The 23,243-nt window shown below is 41.2% G+C and overlaps 2 protein-coding genes across 2 annotated transcripts; both read left to right on the top strand.

Annotated features, from left to right (window-relative positions):
- The first annotated feature begins 1,301 nt into the window (after window positions 1-1,301).
- Window positions 1,302-4,331, top strand: LOC125302364 (aquaporin-1-like). Its single transcript, XM_048255523.1, has 4 exons — window positions 1,302-1,775; window positions 2,886-3,047; window positions 3,351-3,431; window positions 3,649-4,331. Exons 1-4 carry the CDS (start codon window positions 1,422-1,424, stop codon window positions 3,826-3,828), a joined length of 777 nt encoding a protein of 258 aa, XP_048111480.1. The 5' UTR covers window positions 1,302-1,421; the 3' UTR covers window positions 3,829-4,331.
- Window positions 4,332-20,711: 16,380 nt separating this feature from the next.
- LOC125298254 (aquaporin FA-CHIP-like) lies at window positions 20,712-22,854 on the top strand. Its single transcript, XM_048248960.1, has 4 exons — window positions 20,712-21,223; window positions 21,731-21,892; window positions 22,018-22,098; window positions 22,340-22,854. The coding sequence occupies exons 1-4, from the start codon at window positions 20,858-20,860 to the stop codon at window positions 22,517-22,519; spliced, it is 789 nt and encodes a 262-aa protein (XP_048104917.1). The 5' UTR covers window positions 20,712-20,857; the 3' UTR covers window positions 22,520-22,854.
- Window positions 22,855-23,243: the final 389 nt, after the last annotated feature.

Below are 23,243 nucleotides of genomic sequence, written 5' to 3'. Positions count from 1 at the left end.
TGGAATTGGTGAGTCTTGACTTGAAGTCTTCAATAATTCGTTCCCTTAAACTAAGCATTTACATGAAGCATATACGATTGAAACGCATTCCACTCAGACAGGCTAGGTGGCTACCAGGCTCATAATTCACTTTTAATTGCAAACAGAAAATGTCTAGATAGCATCATGCTTCCGATTACAAAGCAATGCAGGTTGTTTATACCAACTTAATATTATGCATATCATTGTTAATTTTGTGCTATTAATAACGACGCTAGAGTTTATTAGCCATATTGGCCTGGCAAAAAGGTTGTTACTCGTAGCAGTTGAGTGCACAGACCACAAAGCAGTTCTGGGCACCCAAATGGCCAGCAACGGCACTGTTTGTATTCATAAACCTTCTAGAAAGTGTAAAGCCATTTTATTGACCCACAAGGACGTGTGTCTTCCTTTAAAGGACGAGACCACGAAGCAGAAGGGTGCAGTGATCTCAGATGACAATAACAGATATTTTAATCGTTTCTATGGCAACTTCTCCTAATTGGCAACCAATATAGCACAACAGTAACACCTTTTGGTGTCTTAAATAAACACCAGTGTTTACTCTCTCACACAGTTTATGTGCATTAGATTTAAAGAGTTAAATTAACTTTTCAGTTCATTTGATATGATTAATAAGTGTCTGGGGCTTTCTTTGATGTGTAATCCTCCCAAGGTCAGCATGGGTCAGAATGGATCTATCTCTGAGTTAGTATGAATAGCATTTTATGACTCATTGTCATTGTCTTATGACGGAATAACAGTAAATCATTGCCAAAGAGCATAGTCAAGACAGTTATCCAAAATTGACCGGCTACTCTGAGGGAAAACAAAACATGATTTAATGATTTAAAAAATAATAATAGGGTTTCGGTCTACACCTTGTGAGCTACTTACCCTGTAATCAGTATAACTCCTACAGCTCAAACTTAACTCAAAACATATATAGTGGTTGAAAAAAACAAAAAAAATGGTGCACATCACTGGCCCAAAGTTGAGACTAACAATTTGAGGGACTTCAGAGAGAAAGGAAGAGAGAAAGTGTGACCAGAAAGGAAATTGTGTGTGTGTGTGGGGGGGGTGTTTGTATATGTGTGTGTGTGTGTGTGCACGCAAGAAAGAGAGAGAGAAAGTGAGGGAGGGAGGGAGTGAGGGAGTGAGTGTGTGTGAGAGAGGAAAGGCCTTCAGGATTTCTTATTAATTCTGCATGCCCTTCCCTCCTCTACTCTGAACCCGCCTCCCCACCATTATCAGCCCGACGGCATATATAAATGCAGGCCTTTGGCCATGATGTTAGTTCACAGCCTCTCAGGGGTGATCAGACTCTCTCTCACACACACGCACAGAGCCACTACACACCAGCAGGCTCCCCCACAACCAACCACCAACCTCTTCCTGCACCCATGATGAGCGAGATCAAAAGCAAGGCATTCTGGAGGGCCGTGCTGGCCGAGTTGCTGGGCATGACCCTCTTTATCTTTCTCAGCATCACGGCCGCCATCGGCAACGACCAGCTGGATGAGGTGAAGACGTCGCTGGCCTTCGGCCTGGCCATCGCCACGCTGGCCCAGAGCCTGGGCCACATCAGCGGCGCCCACCTGAACCCGGCCGTCACGCTGGGCTTGCTGGCCAGCTGTCAGATCAGCGTGCTGCGCGCGGTCATGTATATGGCGGCACAGATGCTGGGAGCCACCGTGGCTAGCGGGATCATCTATGGAGTGCGGCCGGACACCAACAACAAGCTCGGAGTGAACAGTGTGAGTTGACAACTCTCCCCCTCTTCACGCATGCATGCCTGCACACACACACACATCCACACACATACACACACACGGACTGACACACACAAGCATGCACTGACACACTCAAAGACACAGGCATACACAAAGGCAAGCAGACACACACACAAACATAGACACACACACAACCCCCCACCCAAATCTTCTCCCATTCTTTCCATTCTCCCACTGGTGACATTCACATGGAAATGGAGATTTAGAGCAGGCTTCTGTGTGTAGGATGTGTTTCTGTGAAATAACAGACTGTACTGAATATGTGTGCTGAACTGCAGTTTATGACCTGATGTGATCCACCTTGTCTTTTAAGGATACTGCAAGTGTGTGTGTGTATGTGTATGTGTATGTGTTTGTGTGTGTGTGTGTGTGCTGCAAGTCCCAAAAGCTGATAATAAGTTATCTGCTGAGTTCAGTGAAACGGCCTGCCTCACTGATTAAGGACCCCTTGCCCCTTGAGTCAAAGGAGGGAAAAAAACACTCCAACATGGGTTACGCGTGTCTCTGAAAATATATCTTCATGGAGAGAACGGGGAGTCCCTTGTTAAGTGAATTCTGCTGATCCAGTTAGATTATTTTCTATGCACTTGCTGGTAGGTAAAGCAGCATGTGAGACTATTTAAACCAATTCCTGCTGACGTATTTGCCGGTTTTCTTTGTCAGTGTTTTTCTCTGTGACCATCAGAACATTATCCCGTGGTATTCATTGTGACCTGTCATTTTGTAAAATATTCTGAAGTAACTTGTGAATTCAATGTGTCTTTATTTTAGCTTAGAATACAACTCCGGCCATTCATCTCTATTTGCCCCCTATTCTAAAAAAAACTTTTTTTCAGTCTGTCCCATCTGAAAGGTAGAGCCATGACAAAAAACTCTGTGTTGAAAAACAGAGCCTCAATGAATATGCATATCAGACACCCTTAATGTCTGCATATTTGTGTCCTTTGTCCGAGGCAGGGTCGTGCCAGTCCTTCTCTGATGAGAAAAATCACAATTATGAAAAGCCATTCATCCATCTGATGTACTTTGACAGACTGTTTATTGTCTAATGTTTTCTCTCTCTCTCTCATGCAGCTTTCTGGTGTGACCCCAAGTCAAGGTATTGGCATCGAGCTACTGGCCACCTTCCAGCTCGTCCTGTGTGTCATAGCAACCACAGATAAAAGACGGCGGGATGTGACAGGTTCCGCCCCCCTGGCCATTGGTCTCTCTGTTGCTCTGGGCCACTTGACAGCCGTGAGTAATTAATAGTAGAGCCAAAAACACTTCCCTACTCATGTGTATGTGGACGAGAGGACGGCAGTGTTTCCTCCAAAAGTGCTATTGTTGTTGCTGTGTGAATAGCAGCCATTTTGGAGGTGGTGTTTTATGTATCGCTCAGAGCCTCACATGCAAAGTGTATTCTATATCCTAAGATGAATGCTGATGACTTAACTCTGTGGCTATAGTGAAGTTTAAGAAAGATTGCAAGCATGTGGTGTCTGTATTGTGGCCCTGAGACACTTAATGACCAGTCCCTCTCTTCTTCACGCCTTGCAGATAAGTTTCACTGGGTGTGGCATCAATCCTGCTCGGTCCTTTGGTCCTGCCGTCGTTACGAGCAATTTCGCAAATCACTGGGTAAGTCAAAAACTCACACCTCATGCGTCAGAGTGACAGGAACACTGCCACATATTGTCTGAGGTGACAGAACACAAAGTGCATGGCCTTGATATAATGGCTTGTTCATGATTAACTCATGATTAACTACAGTAAAACCATGGAGGGTTGCTGAGGACCAGCCAAGTTCTACATTCAGCATCCGTGACTACAGCGATGCTCATCCGTTTGTTGACAGGTGTACTGGGTCGGGCCCATGTGTGGAGGCGTGGCTGCTGCTCTCGTGTATGACTTCCTGCTATATCCAAAAACGGACGATTTCCCCGACCGCATGAAGGTGCTCATGAGCGGACCGGCTAAAGACTACGATGTCAACGGGGCAGAGGACCCCACAGGAGTTGAGCTGACGTCAAAGTGAAAGCTTGCCAACCCCTACATTTTGTGTACAGTCTCTTAAATTGTCTATCCATACATGTGAAGATTATTTTTTTTGTCTGGAAAATAACTTTTCTACTTTGATTACAACTCATGGGAAGTCTCATCTGAAAGTGTCTTTAGTCCAGGAGAAAATATTCACAAACATTTGAATTCACGCTTGTCTGTTCAGAAATTGTTAATAGCCTTTCAAACAAGGCACGTTTGTTACAGATAATGTAAGATAATGTTTTACTGTTTCAAACAACAGGCTTCACTGTCAGTATTCTAGATGTAGAATCACATATTTTTGTAAACTATTTTTTATGTAAATGCTTATTGTATCCTTTTATATATGTACTCTGTGTGCACTTGGATTCCTTGTCTCCACTTTTGTAAGTAAATGAGAATACATATGTTGGCTATGTAACAGCTATTTCTTTTCCACTTGTTATTGAAAACTTGTTTCCCATTGTCCTTGAAAATAAAAATGCTATAGAAACTGTCTGACTGGATATATATTTGTTTTGACATTTAGATGCATTTCTGGGTAATTTAGGCTACTTGGCCAGACATTTTTTTGCCTGCAATAAGACTATTTGATTATGATTGGGGAGTTAAACCTTTAGACAAGTAAACATACCATCACAACCAGCAACATCAGTTTGTACTTGCTAATGAAACACGTTTTGAGAAAGGTTTTAGTTAATTTCTTGTGCAAATGAACATGATTAAAATGTCAACACACTGTTTGGATGTTCTCTGATGGTGTTTGGAAATGTATCAGAGTCCTCCACCTTCTGAAAAGATGTTCCCAACATTCTCGCGCCTTTTATCAGTAGCCAGTGAAAACAACATGTCTGGTATTTTTGTCTGATACCTCAGCGTATTTTAAATGCATTAATCCTGGGGCAGAGTGACCCTTCGCACAGCAGTTTGAAGTAGTTCAATGCCTCCCATTTCCCATACGCTCCATTTGCTTAAAGCCATGGGGGATTTAGCTTTTGTTGTATTGTTTAAGTCATAAATTGAGCCTTGAAATAAATTGCCAATGGTATGGAATGGCTTCCATTTTATGGCTGCTTAAGAGCAGAAGCATCATGTAATTTTCCTTGTCTTGTTCAAGAACCTTGTGCTCAAACTTTGTCATTTTGTAAAATGTCATAACATCTCTCATACTACTGTGACCTAGCTGAGGAAGAGCAGGCGATCTTTGTCATCTTGATATTTCAGATCCATTTTCTGTCTTCCTGACTCTAAACCAATGGGGTAGACTATTTTACAAAAATATATAGCCTATGCATTATATACCATATACAATGGCAATACAAGACAGCTACATTTGCACTCCTGCAAAGCAAGCCAGAACAAACACATAACTTTACACACACTGCCAGGGGAGGCAGTGAAAAAAAGAGGAGCTTGAGAATCTGATTTGTGCTAAATTGAATGCCGAATGGTTACTCATCTGTGGATCTGTTCAGGGTAGCTGCAATGTACTGCAAGACACGACAAATGTGAATGCAGATTTGCACACAGTTAACTACCTTATCACACATTGCTAGTGGAGAGATGATACTTATGTTGGAAGGTTTTCAACCAAAACAGTGATAACTTTGTCTCCTGTCAGTTTGGCTACTGCCATCTGGTGGTCTGTATGCATGAATTCATACCTCTAAAGCTTTTTTTCTTAATCCTGTGGATGAGTGTTAGTCTTAGTATAATTGTGGTTAAGTGTTTACAATGTAGAGTTAGAAAAACAAATTATGTTTCAAACCTCCTCCTCATGGTCCTGTATAAGCACACAATTTAACACCAGAGTGAACGTTGCTGTACTACTACAACACAAACAGCAGAGAACCATCTCTGCATCATTTAATGAGCTGCCTTCGGAATGAATGAATTTAGGATTGTAATGAATTTAGTATTCCAACTGTCCACAGAACCACCACTGAACAGCCCTGTTAAACCTCATACATAACAGTAGCTTTAATCTAAATCTTTCAACATATTTTATAGGGACTACTATGACCTGCACTAAAGTTTGATCACAGGCAATATAATATCTGCCACAGCAGCATACACCCTTTATTTTTAGACACATACCAGGAAACTGTTGTCAATGGGTGAAGTAGATTGTGTGTCTTCAAGGCAGTAGTCATGATGTCAACATTGGGGGGGACCAAATCTGTGGTGCAAACAGAATTTCAATACATTTCCTACCATGCAAATGCAATGCAATGCAATATTATTAAAAATCACAAACAAGTTGTTAGTTAAGTCAGTCAATTAGGATATTCCAAACTTTTGACGGACATAGGCATGGCATGGATGGATTATGAACCCCTGGGCACAGATGCCCCCTCCCGATAGAGGGGTCCTGAGGCATTCTCCCATGGAAGATGACTTCTGGGGAGTTTTGTGAAAAGAGAAGGATGGAGAAGAACCAACTTCACACAGAGGCTTGGGCTTCAGGGCCCCCTGAGTAATCCATCCCTGGACCTGTGGTATGACTCCATTTGTCTTCAAAATGTATACTTTAAAAGATATTACTCTATATTACACAGAATGTGGTTCTTTGACTTATTACTTACACCTGAAGATTTTTTTAACTAAGGCTTAGACTCATAGGTTTGGACCTATAGCCTAATAAGATTGTGTCTTTTAATTTAGATTTTATTATGCTGGTGGCTAATCACACAATTTCAACATATGCAAGATGCAACAACCATTTCTAAGAGGCCTTGCACGAATTCATAATTTAAAATAAAACGTTTCACTTTCGCTATCATTCAAATTCAAATTCATTTATTAGAGGATAACCCCTTGAGACATCTCATTTTCGAGGGGGTCCTCAGAGTAACACAAAACACACTCACACACACAAAGCTCTTCCTCACAACCAACCACCCCAGCCTGTCCCACCACTGTCCAAAGCATATTCACATGATCAATATGGTAAGATATTAAGATATTACAGGAGAGAACCATATTTAGAAAAGCCACCAAAACAAACAAATATATAACTTACATATACTTACATATACAAAAATACATACACACACACACACACACACATATGCATGCAAACATGCATCCATGCATACATACATATACATACATACATACACACGTACATACATATGCATACATACTGTACATACACATGTCCACATAAAGGCACATATCCACTAGTGCACACATACATACATAATATCCTAATAAGGGCATTAATGAGAGAAGGTGCATTAATGAAAAAAAGTGCAAGTCATACACCAGGGAAACATTTACATTGGTCACCGGATTGCAAGTAAGATAAGAGGGATGCCTTAAAAAGTGGAAAGGAAGAGATAGACCTTAAGGAACAAGGCAAGCTGTTCCAGTCAGAGGGGGCTTTGAATTTGAAAGCACATCTTCCGATTTCTTTACAAATATTTGGGACAGAAAAAAAGAGATGATCAAGGTGTCTAAGGCCATAAGTTGACCTATATATGACTAAGTGTTGCTTCAAATAAAAAGGATAATTAAAAAAGATACATTTATAAACAAACTGAAACCAGTGTAGCTGTCGTCTGGCCTTTGGGGATAAGAGGTTCAATTGCTGATACATATGACAATGATGGGTTAGGAACGGATATCTCAACACAAATCGGCAGAGACTGTTATAGACAACATTTAGGGATTTAAAGTGTGATTCTGTTGTACTCATATAAACAATGTCAGCATAATCAATAATAGGAAATAAAAGCTGAGTTACAATTCTTAATCTAATCTGTTATGTGAAGCAATTTATTGAACGGTATAACGATCTTAAGTTATAGTTTACTTTTTTCACTATAGAGTCAATATGAGGCCTGAAGGAAAGACTGGAGTCGATCCAGAGGCCCAAATATTTAAATTCCCCAACATTCTCCATAAAAGTACCATCTGAGAATGTAATTGTTATACTATTACCTTGGATATGTCGGGCAGACCTAGTGGCAAATAACATGCTGTATGACTTTGTTTTATTCAGAATGAGTCCATTATCTGAGAACCACTTTTGAATAGTATTAAAAATCAAGTTGCAGTGAGGATTGAATCAAATTAATTTCATGTTTTGATGAATAAATAACTGTATCATCAGCATACAGGAGAGTTTGACTGTCCAAACACATTTGTGGGAGGTCATTAATGAAAATAGAAAACAAAAGAGGGCCTAAACAAGAACCTTGTGGAACACCCTTTTCCATTATCGTGAACTGGGAGAGAGCACCATTGAAAAGTACACACTGACGTCTGTAGTGAAGATATGAATTAAACCATAAAATGGCCTGTTCAGAAAGACCAATGTTATGTAATTTATCAAGGAGAATATAGTGATCAACTAGATAAAACGCTTTGGTAAGATCTATAAATATTGCTCCAGTGGACATATTATTGTCCAAAGACGTAACATCATTAACAAATTTAGTGAGAGCATGCAGTAGTGGTGGAATAATTGGGCCTAAATCCTGATTGGTTTGGAGAAAGAATAGAAAACTCGTTAATATATTTAAACAGTCTCTTGAATATAATTTTTTCAAATACTTTTACTACATTACTAATAATTGAGATTGGTCTGTAATTATTAGGATCAAGTGGATCACCACTTTTGTACAAAGGTGTTACTCTAGCACACTTCCACATGACTGGAACTTTGCAAGTAGATATGGATAAATTAAATAGATCACATAATGGGTATGCTAGAACATGAGAAGCAATCTTGATAAGCTTCATCTCCAGACCATCTATACCAGCACCACTTCCAGCTTTAATTTCAGAGATTGCCTGCTGTACCTCAATGGAAAGTATTGTGGTAAATGAGAAAGAACTGTTTGCTACATTACTATTTACGTGGTTGAAGTAACAGAAATCAGGTGGGCGTATTTTTTTCCAGAAATGTTTTGGATTTGTAAAATCATTTGACAGTGAATTTTTATAATAGTCAGATTTGGCCTTTCTTGTTTTAACAGTACACTCATTTCTTAATCGCTTATTGGGGGCCAAGCAGCGAAGCTGCGAGGACCTCATTGTGTTTCTACGTTTTCCTATTATTATTATTATATGCAATGGGAGTCTATGGCAGCCCATAGAACCGTATGGTAAAAAGTTGGGAAATTTGGCACACTGATTGGGGACGGTCCCATGATTCATGTCACCAAGTTTCATGTCGGCAACTCGAACCCTCTAGCGCCACCAACAGGAATCCTGTTGTTGGAATCCTTGGACCAAGCCGAGTTCAACACACCCTATGACGTCATTTTCCGCCATGATGGATTTTCCGCCATTTTGGATTTCATCAAAAACACTTAAAATGTATCAGGGGTCACATACTTTCTCTGATTCCCACCAAATTTGACACAGATCATCTTCAGACCAAGCCTCACAAAAGTTATCACTTTTTGTCTTCGGAAGTATTACCGTTCGCCCGTAAAAGCCAATCAGCTCATAACTCAGCAACCCTTGCATGTATCAAAACCAAACTTGGTACATTGACTCATGACCCCATCAGGAGGACCCTCAAGAACCTGGTGACCTTTGACCTCTAGGGGGCGCTGTAATTCACAAACATGCCTTTTGGCCTGTAGCTGCTGTGCTTAGAATTAAATTGTACTAGTGGTGTCTGGTAATACTGTGAAAGGTCCTTAGGCAACTTGTCACATCAATATAATTTATTCGGCCGCCATATTTGATTTGATCAAAAACACCAACAATTTCGCACAGGTCACAAATTTCATCTGATCTTCACCAAAATTGGCACAGACCATCTTCAGACCATGCCTTGTCACTTCATTTATTTCTGTAACAATTGATAGAAGCGTTCGCCCGTCACATCCAATCGAAATTTGTGGCGAAGCCGCCAAACAGGAAGTGAGCTCATATCTCAGCAATCGTTGCATGTATCAAAACCAAACTTGGTACATGGACTCATGACCCCATCAGGTGAATGCCGAAGAAATTTTGTGACCTTTGACCTCTAGGGTCACTGCAATTAGCAAAAATGCATTTTGCCTTGTAACTTTGGCGTGCTAGGCGTGAAACTTGCTTTGACAGCTTATGGCCATACGTCTGATTGCAGCATTGAGCTAACAGCATTTCGTTGCCATGGTTACTCCGGCCTATCTGCTTGGCCCCCTCATTGCTGCTTGCAGCTATATTATTCAATCCAATCTGCCTGATCTTTTGTTAAGTGGTGTCTTTTCCAGGCTTTGTCCCTTTGCTTAAAGAGATGTATGAAGTCACCAGCAATCCATGGTAAATGCCTACCCTTCACTTTGACTGATGCCCATGGTGCATGTTTACCTATAACCTTTAGTACCTCAGTATAAAAGAAATTCCAGGCATCATCAACATAAGGAATTAATTCCAACCTGTTCCAGTTAATACATAACAAATCTTGAATAAATGCATCATTATTCATATATTTGAATTGTCTTACCTTGATTATTTTAGGTGGCAGACGAGGTAGCTTTATTTTCCAAACACAGAAGATAACTGAGTGGTCACTGAAGCAATCAGATAGAACACCTGAATCAGCAATTCTGTTGGGATGCGTGACCAGGATCCAATCTAAGAGAGACCTAGAGTTCCCCACCACTCTAGTGGGCTCCCGTATTAATTGAGTAAGATTTAGGCTTTCAAACTGATTCCTCTCTTTCAAAGAGGACCTATCAAGCCAATTTCGGTTGAAATCTCCCAATACTATAATTTCATCAGAACAATTTAAAGAATGAATAGTACTAAGAATATTATTTGTTGATTCGGATGGAGAGTTAGGGGGTCTATAAATGTTTCCTAACATCAACCGTTTGTTTTGATGAAAACATATTCTAACAAAAATGCATGGGGCTTTCTCTTGAAATAATAAGCTCAGAAGATAGACTTGAGGATACATAAGTAGCAACTCCTCCACCATGACTGCCTCTATCTGCTCTATATAAATTATAGCCATCAAGACTTATATCATCATTGTGAGAATAGGCTACAATATGGAAAATGTTTCAAAGTTCCCTTTGAGTCTGATCGGCTCCAAAAATGTATGGGATTTCCTTAGCCTGTGCTACACCTTTCCAACAAGTTTTGCGAAAATTGTACCGGTAGCTTTTGCGATATTGTTGACAGCCCTACCTCACCGCAGTAGGGTGCAGTAAATGGAAGCTTTTGATAGCGCACGCCACTAACGAAAAACAGAAAACCACCAGGACAAACCACTCAGGGGGTCTAGGCTACTCTGGATCCATAACTAGGTCACTAATTTGTGCGTTATTTTCATTTGATTACATTTCAGATGGCGGTGCGTGTTGGTTTCCTGTAGGCCTATGTAACCTGCGTTGTGTTGAACCTGCGCGATTCAGCTGTGCACACGCCCGGACTTGAACCCGCGAACAGCAGCACCTCGGATCGGGAGGCGAGCGTGCTAACAATTGAGCCAATAGCCAAGGCTACTGGCTCGCATGCCAGAAGCACTCTTGAGGCGTCGGGGAGTGAGGTTTACCAACGTTCCACAAGCACAGCTAAGCTAGCTGGCATCCGTTACACTTATAGCGCTTTTTTCTTTCTTTATTTTGCTATGTCCGTATATGTCAATGTCTATGGTGACTACGGCCCTGTGTGTCTTTATGGCCAGTGGCAAGCCTCAAAGTTTTCAGGGTGCAAATACCAACGATGAAATATTACAATATAATCGTGTCAAAATCAAAACATGTTATGCCTCCCTTTATAAAATGTATTTATATTTCTTAGTGAAATCCTATGTAAAGTCTTGATAAAGTCTAATATGCTTGTGTAAATTTTCAAGAATAGCATGCTCATTGTCTGTTCTCAGTAGCCTCTCCCTACCCATTCATAGAAGTTCACACCTATAACATCTAACATCTACCCTCCCCCCGATACATTGCATATATGATTATTGTTATTGCTATAGATTAAGTCCAATCTAGCTGACAAGGTGGAGGACAGGTCGTTTATTGTTTGAATTAATGTTGATGTCCCTGAGGGCCCATGTTCCTTTTCCTTCTGCGTGCTCTAATCAAGGACCAGCATCTGTGTGTTACCTGATTGCTGAGAGCTGTTGCAACTGTAAATATTGCATTGCACTTCCTGCAAAAGCACATGCTACCGACAGACTCCAATGGTGAGCAACTTCGTATTTTTGAAGCGCCAAATTTCGTGCCACGGTGCATTGTTATGGTCCTAGATCAGGGCTCTCAAGTTTTGAAGTTTGCAAGGAGTGAGACTTTGTTTCTCAGGGGGGAGGGGGTGTGGCATTGGCACAGTGCCACACTCCCTCCCCCCTGATCGAAGTACATGAAAATCCTACGTCTGCTTGAACTTCTCGTGGCACCACACCCCCTCCCCCCCGATCAACAGACCCACCCTCCCCATAACCCATCGACCCAGCTTCATGAGAGAGCACAAATTCCATTATTTCAAACACACTGTTTTATTTATTCTAGAACCCTATAGTAAATAATAATAATAACATAAATTATAATAATAATTTCACCCAAATGGGCCCTTTGAACAGCAGTGGCTCATTCTGCTCTAAACAAACAGAAAACAACCAAATGAGAAAAAGCACATTTAGCCCCAAAATGGTCTTTTGAACAGTGGTGGTTCTGTCCGTGTGTGTGTGTGTGTGTGTGTGTTTATGAGTGATGTTGTGTGTTGTGTTTGTGGCAGATTTTGATGCCTTGATGACTGATACTGGGGGCTCCCATTTAAAGCACTGTGGTTCAATGTCAGCCATTTTCACAGTCATGAGGCCATCCTTAAAAATATTCTTGTTTGCAGTAACAGCCAAAAAAATAAAAAATGGGTCGGTAGGTAGGTCAATATATATTTTTTTAATATTCAAAGTAAAAAAAAAAAAGTACAATTTTGGTCATGGTGATTACGTAGGTATGAATTTAAACAAATGTGCATATTGTGACGTAACTGACTGGGTCCTCAACCCGTGCCTTCAGGCGCATCACTGCAAACCTCAATCTGATGCAGGTTATGTAGACCAGCCTTTCTCAAACTTCTTTGACCTGAGGCCCAGTTATGGCAGACTTTGGGGTCATAGGGCTCATCTACACGTACCCAACCCCACTCCCTCCAAATCAAATTGTCATTATCATTATCACAATCATTATTATGCCTATATCGTTATACATGCACATCAGAGGACTGCTTTACTAATGTAAGATATAATTAGTTTAATTGCTTTTGCATGGTTGCATGATGCTTGCATAAGAAGAAATACTTCTCAAAACAGCAACAATTAGGGTAGAGTGGGGGAAAACGCCCCCCCTCCTATATTTCACAAACTAATCACTAGATTAAGTAAAATGTTGTTTTTATTTCTATGCACTATGTTGACAATGGTGATGTACAAGTACCCACCATAAAATGGATGCATGCTCTTTACTTCAAGAAAACAAAAGAAAAATTGATTTTTAGGCAAGTGTTTTTCAGCAGTCACTAAAACAGAGTTGGCTATTGTCAATATATTGATCAAATATAGTAGCTTGTAATCAATTTATTGATTATAGTGCATGAAAATGCACTGTACTGTTCTTCCTAGGCTTCTTCTTATTATTACAGTACTGTACTGTTCTTCCTAGACAACTTCTTCTTATTACAGTGCATGAAAATGCACTGTACTGTTCTTCCTAGGCAACAACAACAACTTCTTCTTATTACAGTGCATGAAAATGCACTGTACTGTTCTTCCTAGGCAACTTGTTATTATTATTCCGCTTACCACTTTTTCCATACGCAATTTCTCTTGAACAGTTAAACTTAGAAACTTCATTCAAACTTTGTTACGTAGGTCTTCAAACGGACCAAGCTGCTATGTCTTTTCAACTTTGAAACTTTTATACTTTTTAAACTATTAAAGAAAACCTTTTTAAAAATCCCGATAGACTTAACATTGCCGATTATGACATCATAATATGGCCATTAAGCAATTAGAATCCTATGGCAGGTGTTCAGGCCACCTGCAGCCTCAGGCTTTAAGCATACAATCTGGGTCAATTAAGACTACACATCCTGTTCAACTGCTTCCTCTGCCAAAAACTGTTTCAAAATAAAAGCCCTCACTACAATAATCCACTGTTAAACAATGTAACCCATTAAACTACTGAACTTTTTACATTCAACTTTTAAACAGTCTACTTTTAAACGATCATTAAACTATCTATCTATTAAACTAGCTGTCTATCAACAACTTTTAAACTATCTACATTCAACTTTTAAACTTTTAAACTATATACATTCAACTTTTCAACAGTCTACTTTTAAACTATTATTAAACTATCTATTAACCCTTTAGGCGCCAGAGGTTTTTTTCCGAAACGATCAATTTTGACATCTTCATTTCAAAAGGCTATATCTTAAAAGTGATAAGAGATAGAGACTTTCTGTAAATTAGAGAAATATTAAGCAATTAGAATCCAATGGCAGGTGTTCAGGCTACCTGGATCAACTGCCAGTCTCAGGCTTTAAGCATACAAACTGGCCTTATTAAGACTACACATCCTGTTCAACTGCTTCCTCTGCCAAAAAACTGTTTCAAAATAAAAGTCCTCACTACAATATTTCACTGTTAAACAATTTAACCCTTTAAACTACTGAACTTTTCAACTGTTCAGCCATTATAACTGTTACTTGTCATCAACTATGACTCCTACCCACTATAGCTATTTAGCATAGTTAGCATGTTAGCATTGATAGCGTTGTTAGAATTTTTAGCAAAACTGCTAAAAATGATTAGCTAAGTTAGCTAAGTAACATGGTTAGCATGGTTAGCATAGTTAGCATAACTGCTAAAAATGATTAGCTAAGTAACATGGTTAGCATGTTAGCATTGCTAGCATGCTAGTTAGCATAGTTAGCGTAACTGTTAAAAATGATTAGCTAAGTTAGCTAAGTCACATGGTTAATATAGTTAGCATTTTAACATTGTTAGCATGCTAGTTAGCATAGTAACTTTGTTAGCATTATTATCTTTGTTAACATAGTTAACATAACTACTAGCGAACATTAGAGCCATTCCAACTGTCAGTTATCGTCAACTATCTACCTAAATAATTTAACCATTGAAAGTATCCACCTATTTAACTGTTCAGTCATTCCAACTATATTAAACCTCATCTACCTAGCAAATAATTTAACCCTCTAGGCGCCACAGTCGACTATAGTCGACAAGATGCGGTACTGAATAAAACGGCCGATTTAGTCAAATAGGGTGTCATATTTCGTTCAACTTCCACTCCACTAGATGGCAGACATGTCATATCGTCATCCCCGAAGAAAAAAAAAAAAGGGCACGCTTTAAACAAAACTTTCTAGCTACAGGCGCATTGAATCAGTGCGTGAAATACCGAGCTAGTGTGCTGTGTGAGCCACTTTTGTCAGAGCCGATATTGTCAACGCCAGCAGTATTTGTATTAGATTATCGTCTAATGGCATCAAAAAAGTTTACCTGAAATGAAGTGTTGGGTCTTCTAATCGCGGACCCTGATTCTGAAGGGGTATATCTGCCTTCAGAAAATGACGGTGATTCGTTTAGTGAGGCTTCAGATGCGTCCCTGCCTTGCAATGATGCAGCTGGACAGTGAGAGTTTACTCCATAGTTTAGCTTACACCAAGCACAAACGTTGAATCGTTTGCCCAATGTCACTGGTGGGAATAATGTTTCACGGGTTCATCGGGAAGTTAGCAGGGTGTTAGTGGTGTGGCGAACGAGGCTGGAGGTAGCATAATGGAGGTAGCATAATGTCCATAGCGCTAGCTTCTGTCTTATGAACGTGTGCCTCTCCACAATCGCCAGGACAGTAACGTGGTGAAGCCTTTGTCTAATGCCACTGGGTATGTTAGACGAGGTCGAAGTGCTCATAGGACAGTTAGGGGGAGGCGAGTGGCAGTGTGGGGGAGTCGCAATGAGAATGACAGTAGGCCTAGTCCGAAGGCGCCAAATTCTCTCCACTGGCTTTGGCAGAGGCAGATCTGGCCATGCTGCTCGCATGATGGTGGAGGTGGTGACACGCTCTCTCCCTCTCCCTCTCCCACACACACACACACATTAGGTCATGCATAGTCTATCACAAGATGATGGGAATGCCGGCCCTGTATGGATAGGGATAGGGAGTCATTATCTCTACAGCAAAAGGCCTTCTACATAAAAAAAAATGTCAGCCATTTAGTAATGATTTACACGGTTGATTTGCTATCTACTTCCCTGATCATTTAGGACATACAGTACACTATGTGTTCCTTTTGTGTGTTCATGTCCTTGTGATGTGTGTGTCTTTGTCAGCTAAGAAAAAAAACAAAAAACATCAACAAAAAAACAACAAAAGAAAAAAAAAATACTAACATTGTCTCTTGTCTTGTCTCGTCATCTCACTCCTGATCTGTGCCTTGCCGTGGCAAATGAACTTTTGAACTAAACAGGTCTTGTCTACTTGTGTGTCATCTGAATAATATATATGTGCCCCATACATGGAATCAGAGTGCCTACTGTATGTAGTAAATGGAAAATCTCTACAGCAAAAGGCCAGTCTACTGCTACATGCATTTGGTTTGTTTCTGCCATTTATTAGTAATGATTTACACAGTTTGTTCACTACTTACTATTTACCTGAGCATTCAGTATTGTGCAATATAGCATACAGAAGGTGAGGGACATTTTGGGGGGAAAGAAGTGGTGCATTTTATCATTCAAACATGCGACTTTTCATGAAAATTCTATAATCCAAGATGGCCGCCACCATATGACGTCATTATATGCAAATTAGATATAAACATTTAATCTCTACATAAACTTTGGGTCATCCTTAATATTTCTCTAATTTACAGAAAGTCTCTATCTCTTATCACTTTTAATATATAGCCTTTTGAAATGAAGATGTCAAAATTGATCGTTTCGGAAAAAAACCTCTGGCGCCTAAAGGGTTAACCATATAAACTATCCACCTATTTAACTGTTCAGTCATTCCAACTATATTAAACCTCATCTACCTAGCAACCAATATAATTTATTTTTACTCTGTACGATATTTTACATAATATTTTTTGTATTTTCATGCACTGTATTTCCTTCAGGAAATGCTTTTCTAGTTATATTTTATTGCTCCACAATATATTGTGTTAGTTGTTTACTTTTGGTTTTGCTATTAATGTATGAGGGGCATTGCTTTGACAGGGTGGGGGCATTTTACCCCACCCTTGGGGGGCGTTTTACCCCACCGCTGGGGCAAAACGCCCCTTTTGCTCAATTTTTGTTGTTGTTGAAATACTAATTAACTGTTAACTCTGGACAAACTAACTAAAACTAAGATAGCAATTCTACACATATTTAGCTTTTTGTTTCACAGAAATATCACATATTCCTTAAGGGGGGCGTTTTCCCCCACTCTACCCTATATTGTTTCCCTCATGCAAGCATCATACATTGGTAGGAAATGGAGAAAAAAAATAATGCCTGAAGGATACAAGGATACAAGGAAGTTTATTGTCACATGCATATAGTTACTGGAAGTAAGAAATGCAGTGAAATTATGTCTGGTGTCAGTCTATTTGTGCATTAATGGGGGGGGGGGGGGGGGGGGGGGTAAAAAGTGCAGTAGAAGAGGGGTTTAGTAGATTAAGTGGCAAGGGCTGCATAAAAAGGGTGGGGGAGGATTGGGATTGGGTGGGGGGCACCAACAAGGAGCACCTAAGAGCAACAGGGGCAAGGAAAAACTCCCTTACCAAGGAAGAAACATTGGGCAGATCCATGGCTCAAGGGGCTAACCCAACTGCCAGGGGTCTTGGTGTGTGTGTGGGGGGGATGGCAGGGGAGATGGGATAGTGTGCTTTGTATGTGGGGAGAGGGCAGTGTGCAATATGTGTGTTGGAGAAGCTTCCTCATGAGACAATGTGCTGTGTATTGGGGGGGGGGGGGCAGTGTGCTGTAAGTATGTTGGGGATGTGTGTTGGAGAAGCTTCCTGATGAAATAATGTGCTGTGTATGTAGGGGGGGCAGGGACTTACTATTGCAAGCAGAGTACTGTATGTAATGTATGTGAGTGATGACAGTGAAGATGTGTGTGTGTGGGCGGGAGGGGAGTGGAGCAGTGACTGTGTGTGTGTGTGTAGTGTGTGTGTGGGTAGGTGGGGGCAGTGTGCTGTAAGTATGTAGAGGATGTGTGTTGGAGAAGATCCTGAAGACAATGTGCTGTGTATGTGTGTGTGTGGGTGGGGGGGGCAGTGTGCAGCAAGTATGTAGAGGAGGCTTACTGTAGCAAGCAGTGTGCTGTATGTATGTGAAGTGATGACAGTGATGATGTAAGTGTGTGTGTTGGGGGGGCGGGTCAGGGACTTACTATTGCAAGCAGAGTACTGTATGTAATGTATGTGAGTGATGACAGTGAAGATGTGTGTGTGGGGAGGGGAGTGGAGCAGTGACTGTGTGTGTGTGTGTGTGTAGTGTGTAGGTGGGTAGGTGGGGGCAGTGTGCTGTAAGTATGTAGAGGATGTGTGTTGGAGAAGATCCTGAAGACAATGTGCTGTGTATGTGGGGGCAGTGTGCAGCAAGTATGTAGAGGAGGCTTACTGTAGCAAGCAGTGTGCTGTATGTATGTGAAGTGATGACAGTGATGATGTAAGTGTGTGTGTTGGGGATGGGGGTGGGGGGGGGGGGGGCAGAAAGGCTAGGCAATCAAGGACATGGGTAGATGGAGGAGAAATCAAAAATAATAAATAAAAAGTGTGCAAAAGTTAGATATAAGTCAGATATGTGTGTGTGTGTGTGTGTGTGTGTGTGTCTGTTTTGACGTGTGATGAAATAAGAAAATAAATAAAAGGTCTGTAGCATAGGGAGAGGGATGTAAAAGTGCTAAAAAGTCTTGTAGGTGTGTGTGTGGTGTGTGTGTGTGTGGGGGGGGTCATGAGTGCTGAGGTGAATGAGTGCAAAGTCAGTATAGTGTGAGTTCAGAGTTGGGAAATGTTTGAGAGTGCTGAGGAGTGAATGTGTGCAAAGTCAGTATAGTGTGAGTTCAGAGTTCGGATGGCCTGGGGATAAAAACTTCTCCTGAGTCTCTCAGTTCTGGCTTTGTGACTACATAGGCGTCTTCTTGATTTAGTAATCCATTGTTAGGATGAGAAGAGTCCTTCAGAATCTTTTGGGCTCTTAGGAGTACTCTTCTGGAATAGATATCTTGTAGAGCAGGGAGTTGAGTTCTTATAGTACGTTCAGCTGAGCGCACTACTTTCTGCAGAGTACTACAATCTCTAACTGTGGAGTTCCCATACCAGGTGATGATGCTACCAGTTGGAACACTCTCAACCGCTGAACTGTAGAAGGCCTTCATGATGGATGTAGAAACTTTGAATTTCCTTAGCTGACGAAGGAAGTAGAGTCGTTGTCTGGACTTCTTCAGAACATATTGAGTGTTAACAGTCCATGTTAAGTCTTCAGTAATGTGGACACCAAGGTATTTAAAACTTGTGACTCTCTCTACAGGTTGCCCGCTGATCATTAGTGGGGTGTAACTGTAGTTCTGCTGCTGCCTTCTGTAATCCACTACCATTTCCTTGGTTTTATTGATATTCAGTGTCAAGCTGTTAGATTGACACCACTGTGCCACCTCATCAACCTGATCCAAGTAGAACTGTTCATTGTTGTTACTAATCAGGCCCAAGATCACTGTGTCATCTGCAAACTTGATGATGGAGGTATGACTACTGTTAGCTTTGCAGTCATGTGTGTAGATGTTGTACAGCAGTGGACTCAAAACACAGCCTTGGGGAGCACCAGTGCTGATGGTTAATGAGTCAGATGTCAGACCCCCCACTCTAACCACTTGTGAACGGTTGGTGAGGAAGTCAAATATCCAGTGACACAGGGTGGTGTTCAGTCCTAAGGCCTGTGAATGAAGGATTCAGGAAACACAATACCAGCTTTTTTGGCGAGCAGATAGGCGTAAATCACTGATCTGTTGATCTTTAACAGATAGAAAGAAGGCTACAATAGCTTTTGGCCACGTTATATTCAAATTTGACTATACAATACTCAGTGCTATACAGTGTATTATACAGTCTCTGCTCTGTTTCTATGGAAGTTCCAAAAATTAACGTTGTTGTCAAGTGTCGTTAAACAATTAAATAGCATTCAACAGGTTGAAGCGGAGCTTTGATACCAACGTTATCGATTAGTTTCAGTTTCTCTCGCGCAGGCGCCTGCATTGAATGAACGCTCATACCACCACTTTATTGTATGGCTCCATGTTTAATGACATCGATCGCAGAAACGTTTGTTTTCTTTTTTTGTCGGTCCGCGGTATTTTGATCAACTGCGCAGCAAATTATCAGACGAAGCACCGGGCCTAATTTCACTCCACGACTCCGCGGACCCACATCAAAACAAAACTATTTCCTGATTGGTTGAGACATCCTATTTTCTTATTGGCCGATAGGTTAGTAACTATGAGCCCACAGACAGCAACGTTGTGTGACACGTTTGTAAAATATAGCCCTTAGAAATGTCTGTGCGGGCAAGTTAATAATTTCTCGGAGTGAGAAATGCCATGTGTGGCGTGAGCGTGTGAAGACACTGAAATGCGTGTGTCTCACGCTCAATGCATGAGACTTGAGGTCTGTCCTAGATTCTGGATTAATCTGGATTTTAGAGATCAGTTCCAAATGTAATGGGTTTTTCCAAGGCCAGGCGTCCTTCAACCAAGTTTCATGAAAAGCAGGTTGCAAACTTTCCCATACCCTAATCCTGCTGAAATAATAATTAAAAAAAAACACAGGTGCAACAGTTTTATAACTGAAGCTGCTAATTGGACTGCGAGACTAGACTAGCTGCACCTGTTAGGAGATAGCAATCCGATAGCTTCTCCGCCAGAAGATTTAAATATCTGCGCTCGCAAAGTTTATCCACTTACTAATCTGTCTGTGTTGTGTGAGTGCTCCTTGGCCCATGTCTTTTCCACTTTCCATCTGGTTTTAACTAAAAACAACTGGTAGCCTAAAGCATGGCGAGCGAGGTAAAAACTTCGGCATTCTGGCGCGCTGTCCTGGGAGAGTTGGTTGGAATGATCCTTTTTATATTCATTGGCATCACGGCTGCTATCGGAAACCAGAACAACAACGGCCCCGACCAGGAGGTCAAGGTGGCACTAGCGTTTGGGTTGGCCATTGCCACGCTCGCGCAAAGTCTGGGGCACGTCAGCGGGGCACACCTCAATCCAGCCGTGACCCTGGGCCTGCTGGTCAGCTGCCAGATCAGTGTTCTCCGTGCTGTGTTCTATATCGCCGCTCAGATGCTAGGGGCTGTCTTAGCCAGTGCTGTTATTTTAGGACTAAGGCCAGCCAGCATTAATGCTTTAGGCTTGAACCAGGTAGGCCTATATGAAACAAACGTGCACGGAATCTATACAAATGTTTGTTTGTTTGTTCGTTTATTTGAAGATAATTTGATGCATAACTGTCTTAAATAATTTCTGAACAGGTTGTATACGTGGGTCAGGTTAAATTTCAAGGCCTTGTAATCTCATTATATGCCTGCCTTTTGTGGAAAACTTTACAGCTATGAGTTATTTTTTTCACATCACAATTCGAATTTGTTTACAATAAATAACTGGTCATGTGGAGCTGGGGGAGGGGGGGGCACTTTAATTGTGTGATTTTAAGATGGGGGCATTGAAATACGTGTTTCATGTATTTTAATTGATGTGTGATTTTAAGATGTTTGCCACAAAAGTGTGTGTGGTTGAGTTTGTATTCATTTCAGAAGGTGAATGATTGTGTGTGTGTGTGTGTGTGTGTGTGTGTGTGTGTGTGTGTGTGTGTGTGTGTGTGTGTGTGTATAAAATAAGCTTTTTCTCTCCCTCCCTCTTTGAACACAGCTGAATGGAGTCACTGCTGCTCAAGGCTTTGGCATAGAGTTCCTGCTCACTCTCCAGCTTGTGCTATGCGTCATTGCCACCACAGATAAAGGGCGATGTGATGTTAGCGGTTCAGCACCGCTGGCCATTGGTCTCTCTGTGTGCCTCGGACACCTGGGAGGAGTGAGTAAATGCTGCTTTGACCATTAACAAGAGGCTTGTGAAACCTGCTTTCTTTACCTCATGCAGATTCAGCAAATGTGTTATGCCCTCTGTATATGGGGTTCTGTGCCTTCTTTTCATTACAGTTAAGTTATACAGGGTGTGGCATTAACCCTGCTCGTTCTTTCGGGCCAGCAGTCATATTAAAGAACTTCGACTACCACTGGGTAGGTGTGTGTGTGTGTGTGTGTGCGTGTGTGCATGTGCACTGGTGCGTTCCTCTGTGCCTTCACTATTGGGAGTGACATGAAAATGTTGACTAGCAGATGTGCCAGAGTCTGTAAGTTTATGGCAAAGTAGTTTGTAGTCTTCAAAGGAGGTGCTCTCAAAGTGGAAATAAAGCATTAACCCCCAAACACAGACACAGTATTTAAAGTTTTGTGCTCTTTTGCCCTTTCTTGTTTTAAGGTATACTGGGCTGGTCCCATGAGTGGGGGTATTGTGGCTGCCCTCCTCTACAACCTGCTTGTGTGTCCTAAAATTGGCAACCTTCCCAAGAATCTCAAGGTCTTGTGCCACGGTGATTGTGCAAGTGAGCGAGAACCTCTGCTGGATGGTGCTGAGGGAGACCAGTGGACCAAGCAGTGAAAACATATGCACATTTCAGGAGCCTGATTTTGTGAAAATGGCAATAAAAAAAGGAATAGGAGCAAATGTTGTTGAATGTGTCTGCATCTATTTAACCGCAACATTTGGAAAGGGAAGGTGGCTGCTTTTGCCGTCAGCCTTCATAGCTCAACAGGTTGAATGTTGTATCGTGACGGACTGTCACAATGTGAAAAAACATGGACTTTCTGACACCACAAATGTCATTCTGATGATTGATTTAATAGAAGCCTAACCATTACTATGAAACATCTTCATTCAGAAGTCCAATATAAATGTGTATGTATTCCTCTAATGCATCAAGGGGTAGACCTCAGTTACCAGCGATGTAGTTCATGGAGAGTACATCAAAACATCAGCAGAAGGCATTTTGACCACGGAATGGAGAGTGCTGTCAAATTATTATGACGCTTCTTGGCGGCGTTCATATAGGTTTAGTCAGATATATATATATATATATATATATATATATATATATATATTTTTTTTTTTTCCCTTTTTCACATGGCCAAATTTCCGTCAAGGATTCCCGAGATACTGAAAGACCGGGGTACACGAAACTTGGTGGGCATGTAACCCCACATGGATAGCATGGAACCATCGTTTTTCGTTTTGATCTGTAGCCCCCCCGCTGGACTGGACCCCCTGAAAGGAGGGTAGGGCAGATGCAGTTTTCTGTGAATATCTCGAAAACCGTAGGGTTTAG

This window comes from Alosa alosa, chromosome 1 (assembly GCF_017589495.1).
Source record: "Alosa alosa isolate M-15738 ecotype Scorff River chromosome 1, AALO_Geno_1.1, whole genome shotgun sequence".
NCBI lineage: Eukaryota > Metazoa > Chordata > Actinopteri > Clupeiformes > Clupeidae > Alosa > Alosa alosa.
This window is presented reverse-complemented; position numbering and strand designations above follow the sequence as displayed.